At 42.7% G+C, this 7,549-nt stretch overlaps 1 protein-coding gene across 1 annotated transcript; it reads right to left on the reverse strand.

The window, feature by feature from the left end:
* Positions 1 to 4,856: 4,856 nt before the first annotated feature.
* Positions 4,857 to 6,191, reverse strand: LOC121986464 (F-box/kelch-repeat protein At3g61590-like). The gene has a single exon (XM_042540434.1). The coding sequence runs from the start codon at positions 6,189 to 6,191 to the stop codon at positions 4,857 to 4,859; it is 1,335 nt and encodes a 444-aa protein (XP_042396368.1).
* Positions 6,192 to 7,549: the final 1,358 nt, after the last annotated feature.

Here is a 7,549-nt window from a genome sequence, read left to right on the forward strand (position 1 = left end):
CATCTTCGAAGAAACAAGCACCGCCGAACACCGCGAAGCGCGACGAGCTATTCACTCCCCCCCCCCCCTCCTCCTCCCCTCCCCTCCCCTCCCCCTCTAGCTACTTTTGGTCCTAATAATTAGTTCTAGTCAAGTTTAGATCTTTAACAACAGTGCTGATACTTCTAAAGGTATAGTATAACAATTACTCATACAAGCAAACTGCTGATAAAAGCAGAAAATCAAAGTTGACTAAAAAGAGTATGCAAGTTTCTTCCAATTGGACATGAAATTTACGATGACATACTGTCATAAATTAGAACAGGAACACCTACTATATTCAATAAAAAATTGCTGAATCTATTATGCCAATAAAAGCGACTACTTAACCTTGCAAATTATACCATAGAAGAGAAGGATACATCTTTTAGCTGTGATAAGAAAGCAAGAGAAGAAGAAACATAAAATTCGATATAGGGTACGGAAATGCAGATATTTTTAGCCAAGCCTTTATTGCTTCTAATCCAGATTAACAATTGAATTCTTCGATAAAGAATTTGATAGCTTAGGCTAGATTGCTTGTGTATAAATCTTTGATTTAACAGGAACATGTGGTCACTACTATTGATTTGATGTGTGCACAAAATTAATTATCATCCAAAATAAATAACTATAATTTCTTCTCTCCTGCACAGTTAAAAATAAACAAAGATGTGTAATATGAAGCAAAAAAAAAAAAAACCTCAGGTTTATGAGACAACTGTAGCAACAGGCTACACACCCTGACTTGTCATCCCACCAGACACTAGACCTGTAAACACTTGGATTCAACAACTCAAAACAAGTAAAAAGAACAAGCAAAAGAAACTGTAATAATCCTCACTTCAGATTGGACCTTTCAAGGCCAAAAAGTTTTAAAAAACCAACTCTATATTAACCAGAACAAACAGAAACCAGGTGGACAGAAAGAGAAACAGAAAAGGAATCAGGAACAAAACAAAATTTTAAAATAAAATATATAGATTCCTTGCTGTCAGCGCCCCTCAATTCACGCAAATATAGAGATTTAAAGGAAAAAGATAAGAATAGCTTATTTGCAATGAAAAATATGAGCGAAAAAACAAGGATATCTGTGAGTTCTTATTGTGTGCAAACTGAAATCTTTTTCACCATTTATCTATCATTAGCAAAACTGAGGAGGAAATTGAGACCAAATTAATAACTGAATCACAGATAAAATAACCCTTTTATTTATTGATCCGGTGGTAAAAGAGAGGGGGGTCTCGACCGGAGGTCAAAGTGGTCAATATCCTGCAGACGTTCGATCGGGCGGATTATCTTCCTGACTAGCAGGAGGAGCGGCCGACCCGGCGTTTCGACAGCTCGGCCTGACGCCGAGTTTCCGACGCTCATAAGACAGGCAGGAAGAAGCAGAATCCGAGCGGCACGCCAATTGGAGCAGTCTCTCCCGCAGCTTCAGTAGTGACTGTCCGCGCGGCAGATTCTTCGGCAACAGTTGGAGCTTCTTCGCCCTCGCCCTCGTGAGAGCCGACCGGCTTGAGCCCAAGCCTCTCCATTTCCTTAGCGGCAGTTGCCTCGGCCTCGGCAGCCTTAGCCTTTAGCAAGCCGAGCACGACCGATTTCATCATTGTGTTAGCTGCAAGAGAAAAATGGAAAATCAGTTAGACCCAAAGGAAGAAGTCAAGTGGAATTCCTTACCTATGCCGCCCAGGAGAGGCGTTCGGATCGGGCTCAGTCCGAACATATACAGGACGCCTTCTGGTAAGAACTTGTGAATGTTGAGCTTCAGGCCGGCGAGCAAGTTGGCCGCATGAAGGTAGTCCGGCAGGATCTTATACCTCTTCAACTCGGGCGGAGGTGGCAGTGCGGTCTGCCATTGGATCCGGATAGGAGGCCGCTCAGGGAGTCTCACGAAAAAGAAGAAGTCTTTCCAATGTTTATTGGAAGTGGGCATCTTATCAAAGAAGACCAAACCGATCCGGGACGGGAAAAGGTAGGTGCCCAGCTTGGACTGCTTGGGGTAGTAGAAGTAATGGAATATTTGCAGTTTTAGGGGAATGTTGTGGGTTGTGAACAGTACAACTATGCCGCACAGAAGGCGGAAGGAGTTGGGGACTAACTGGGTGAGCGGGATGCGAAAATAGTTCCAGACTTCACAAAAAAATGGGTGGAGAGGGAATCGCAGGCCAGCACACAAATTGATCACGAAAAAAGCAAATCGCACCGCGCGGCGGGTCATGTGGCCGGTCGAAAGGTGAGGCCAGAACTATTTCATAGTTAACCGGGAGGTCAAAGGCGTTTATCAAGCTTGCCGTGTCACCCTCGTCGAACCGAGTCTCCATGGTAGTGTACCATGGACCGGGGGCGAGGTCGGCTAGTTGGGAAGAACTGGCCATGGGCGAAAAACGAAGAAACAGAGGAGTTTGTTCAAAAGATCGTCGGAAAACCCACGGAAGTTCGTCGGGCAAGAAAGTAGGACGCAGGAAAAGGGTATAGGGCAAGAAAGGAAGACAAAGAAACAGGAGACGAAGCTTACAGGAAAAGGGGACGCTAGAGAGGAGAGTAGGGGGTCGCCGGACACTGGATGCAAGCAACCGCCGAAGCACACGAGCACGCGAGAAGCAAAGGTGAAGCAGAAGTCGGCGAGGCGACTTTATAAAGATAGGGCCTGGCCAAGCCGAGTTGTCCGATCTAGGGCACAGGAATCGGAGTGTACATCTGACTGTTGAATTCGAACCGCCAAACGTCACATCAGCAGTTGTCACTTCGGACGTACGGCGACAGCGCCGGCGACACGTGGCGTCCCCCCACAGGGCAATGGGCGCGTGCTCGGCCTTAGTGGGAGTGATCCGTGCGCATCACAAGGAGATTCGGACGGCGTCAGCAGTAGCTGACCGACCCGTGCCCCCTCGACAGCGGGGAGGGAAAGTATCCAAGGTACAAAGGCACGAAGCACCGACCAGGGGAGAAAGGTCCGTTCGGCAAGAACCGAATGGGATTTGGCTCGCCCACTAGCCGACCGACCAACCTCTCACCAGAATATTGGTCCAGTCGGACTTTCAGCCTCCTTCGATTAGACTTGAAGGGAAGACATGTGATCCGGTAGTAAAAGGGAGGGCCCCCGGCCGGAAGTCAAAGTGGTCAACACCCGACAGACGTTCGACCGGGCGGATTATCTTCCTGACCAGCAGGAGGAGCGGCCGACCCGGCATTTCGACAGCTCGGCCTAACGCCGAGTTTTCGATGCTCATAAGACAGGCAAGAAGAAGCGGAAGTCAAGCGGTCATCCCGCTCGGCTAACAGCAGACACAGCATGAACAGTAGACACAGCATCCGGCCGAGCGGGCGTCCGCTTGAAAAGCAGTAGCTGATGTGGCCTGCGCTCGGCTCTGGAAAGGCATTAGCCGAGCGGGCCATCCGTGCGGACCGATAAAGGACAGAAATAGTGGATGACGATATCCTCCTAGGAACTAGTGTCGCCGACAGGAGGCATGGTCCATGGCAAGGTCAGACAGAGAATTGTACGGTGGAAGCTTCTACTGTCGTGTCAGAGATATGCTCGTGTTGTTAAGGTATGGCGACAGGTGCACTTTCCTGACACACCCATTCCAGGTATGCTTTGATAAGCGTGCACACACCTTCGGGGAGCCCTATATAAGGACCCCCAGGCTTCGACGGAGGTATGCTAGCATTTTTACTGTAGCTACAACTTTCATTTCTTCTTCGCTTTACTTCTTTCCTCCGGAGATTTGACTTGAGCGTCGGAGGGTCATCGTCGAAAACCCCTCCCTGGCTTGACATTGTGTTTGCAAGTTCACGGCGGCGAGGGATCTACGTCTTTGGAGTCTTCGACCAGTCAACAGGAGCGTCACATCCCAACGTCCATCGACTCAGCTCTCGGATAGAATCATTTATATTTTGGATGAAGTGGATCAAATGATATGTAATGATCATCCCAAAACCTAATTTTTTTAAGAATATATAGAACTTGCAAATTACCAGCACTATTTGTTTCACAATTGATATTCTTTAAAAAATGCATTATCAAAAAAAAGCATAGATCAACAACGCGCATGCATATAGACAAACCTCAAGTAAATACAATTTATTCGATAACTAAGAATAACTATATTTTAGATTTTTAATTTTATTTGTAAACCAAATAGTCTACCATTAATAATTAAATAAAGTTTAATAAATTTACTTCAATCCAGTTAACAAGTTAAAGTAGAAGGGAAGCCTTAACGCAACAATAAAGTTGACCTTGAGGTCATGAGTTCAAGTTGCGAAAACAATCTCTTGCAAAATATAAGGTAAGATTGTATATAATAGACCCAATATGATTCTAGATCTTATATACATCCTTTACAGGAGTGACCTCTAGTAGTTGAGATATAAGGCCTATTATTGCATGACTAGTATTAAACAATTCATATTGATTCTTGTTTAGTTTCTTTTAGGATTTCTCATGTTCACCTTACTATTATTGATTATCAACAAAACTTAATTGTACTTTATCATGCACAATTAGTCATCCTCATAGCTCTTGGACAGTTTCTTGATGAGGCACCGGTTCTAAGAGAAGGCAATGGTCGGAAGTGGCCAAGGGAACCCCTAGCTTTACCTCGTGAAATGCTAAATGTACATCCCTTTACCTTTGCAATAAACAACCTTCAAATTAGTCATGATTTTCCATGAGATGGCAAAGATGCAATGCTACGTTCAGATTCCTTACTCTATCTCATAGACAAACGATCAAAGTCTTGTCAGATAATAAAAATTTCTTTTGTAACCAAAACAAGAAGGAACTAAAAAATATGTTTTTGAGTTGTAAATTAAATGAAGCAGCAAAGAGATCAAGAAGAGACATCAAGTCTCGGTTCGAAGCAGAAGCCGAAGCAGAGGTCGCGAAAGACTGAGGCCCCCTGTTTGAAGCAGAAGAGCGACCCCTCGGTGTAGGGATGGCTCGCCCATTTCCACACCTTCTTCTTCATGTCGAAGGTCAGTAGCTCCGGACACATTGGGGAGTGCATGAAGAGTAAGTCCCCGGCGCCGCAGGAGATTAAATTATATCTGCCTAACTTCTTGTACATGGAGATCGGCATTTGAGCCACCTCCCGCCATTTCTTATCCTCAAGTTCTAAAATCACCGCTCCGTCGTGCGGCCGGACCCAATTGAGCAATGCGACCATGACCAATTTGTTCGACAGGTTGATCAATCCAGCACAGTCACAAGGGAATGGCATAGGAATCAGAGGGTAAATGCTAGAGGGCGGCTTGATGAGGTCGAACGCCATTAAGCTGGGGTTCCGATATGGATGGCACATGAATTGGTAGAGCACACCGTCGCATATGACGGCCTGGTGATTGGCTTTCCAGAGGATGAGGTCTGGGGCGTAGTGAATGTCCCACGATTCCGTGGTCGATTGGTAGATGTGGACGATTAAGTGCCATTCCTCGAACTTCTGGCAGCACTCGGCAACGACCACGGTGTAGCCACGCGTGCTGCGGTCGAACGACAAGGCCATCGTCCTGCAGAAGGTGTCACGGAAGCCGAGAACTTGAAGCAGCTTCCAATCTCTCTTGATGGGATTGCCGACCAATAAGTGGTTCCTGTCATCGTGGTTCATTAAGCAGACCAGGCCGCAGGAGGAGGACGTGACCTGGATGTCTGAGTGGAGGAAGTCGTCGAAGTTGGACCACCGGAGGAAGCAAGGGTCGTATACGCGGCCCGAAAAGCCGCTGGCGTCGTTAAAGAAGCGCCTGAAGAACAACGGCTTCTGTGGCGCCATCATCGGCCACGACAACGGGGGGCTGGAGTGAACCACCTCGTACCACCGTTTGCACACGATGCCCAATTTGATGACGTTGGCGGTGGGCAAAAAGGAGAGCACCTTCTGCAGAAGTTCGTCCGGTAGAATGGCGTCCCACGACACCAACGCTCCCTTGTCTTCTTCATCCTCCTCCTCCTCCTCGCCGTCACTATGTCTAGGGAACATCCTGATCCAATAGGAGTGAAGCACCTCGTGCCACCGTTTGCACACGATGATGCCCAATTTGATGATGTTGGCGGTGGGCAAAAAGGAAAGCACCTTCTGCAGGAGTTCGTCCGGTAGAATGGTGTCCCACTTCAACAATGTTCCCTTGTCTTCTTCTCCCTTCTCTTCCTCGCCGTCATTATCTCGAGGCATCGTCCTGATCTCTACCACAATCACTAAACCCTAAACCTCAAAACCTAACAATCTCTTCTTTTCCCTTTAAATAACATAAGGCGTTCCTACCTGAGGCTTCGTTTAACCTTTAAATAACATAAGGCGTTTCTACCTGAGGCTTCGTTTAAGAAATTTAGATATGCTATGTCTTTATTTAGATTAATTTATAAGCTTAGGACTGATTCTCTTTTTATAAAATTTAATAAATAAAAAAGTTAATATATAATTAATATAGGAAAACAGAAAAGATCAATATAAGATATTTTTTAATACCTCAATTATTATTTTTTCCTTTTATTCTGTAGAAATAAAATTTAATAATTGAAATATAAAAACTATATTAGAAAGCGATTCATTTCTTTCTAAAAAAATTAATATAAATAAAAAAAAAGTAATGATGAAGGAAATAAATTAAACAATCAATTCATTCAAATAAGAAAATAAAAAGTTGACTAAGTCATCAAATTTTTAAATCTATTTAAATTTTTATAAAAGGTATTCTATTTTTTAAAAAGACGGTCATATTTTAGGATTTTATATGAAAAAGTTTTCAAATTTTTTATTAATACTAGTGTCATCCTTATAAATCAAGAATTAATTATTTGGGTAAAATTTATCAGACGTTAGAGAATCTCAACAATAAACTACTGTAACGAACTTCCCTATGTAAAAAATTATTTTAATTTAATATTATACTTGTCTTAGTAAAAAAAACTACGAAAAATATATTTTTTAATATCGTCGGTCTAAAATATTTATAGAAACTTCTTTGATCATAGTATTGTCAATTCTAAAATATGGGACTAAAGAGAACTATATTTTTTTATATATAAAACAACCAGAGAAAATTAATGATGAGAAAAATTCATAATAATACGCTGTAGCTGAGTCTCGAACTCTAGATTACTGATTGTTTCGCTTGTGGAATTGCTAATAAACCTTGGAATTATTTTTAGTGTAAATAGAAAAAAGGACATTAACGTAAATGTATTTTAGGCTTCACCAAAATTAGTTAGTAAAAGGGGGAGATTTTTAATAAAATAGTAAGATAATTTGTACTTTTCTTTTTGTCTGGATAAGAATGTAGATTTTTTTTAAGTGAAGTGAGGAGGATAACATTGTTAGTATTGTGGGGTAAGAATAAAATTAAATTTTGTGTTCTTAGTGGTTTCCTCTCAAATAAATATTGAAAGGACTTGTAACTTTATTTGTTTATTTATTTGCATTTTCTCCTACTTTCATCTGTATAAACACATTATTATTTCTTTTATAGATAATTAATTGATATTTCACGTAATTATGCATGATTTTCTTAGAAAAAAAATCTCCAATTAAAT

This window comes from Zingiber officinale, chromosome 5B (genome assembly GCF_018446385.1).
Source record: "Zingiber officinale cultivar Zhangliang chromosome 5B, Zo_v1.1, whole genome shotgun sequence".
Taxonomy (NCBI): Eukaryota; Viridiplantae; Streptophyta; class Magnoliopsida; order Zingiberales; family Zingiberaceae; genus Zingiber; species Zingiber officinale.

Coding starts and splice junctions, on each gene's coding strand:
- LOC121986464 (XM_042540434.1), bottom strand. CDS start 6,191: ATGCCTCGAGATAATGACGGCGAGGAAGAGAAGGGAGAAGAAGACAAG.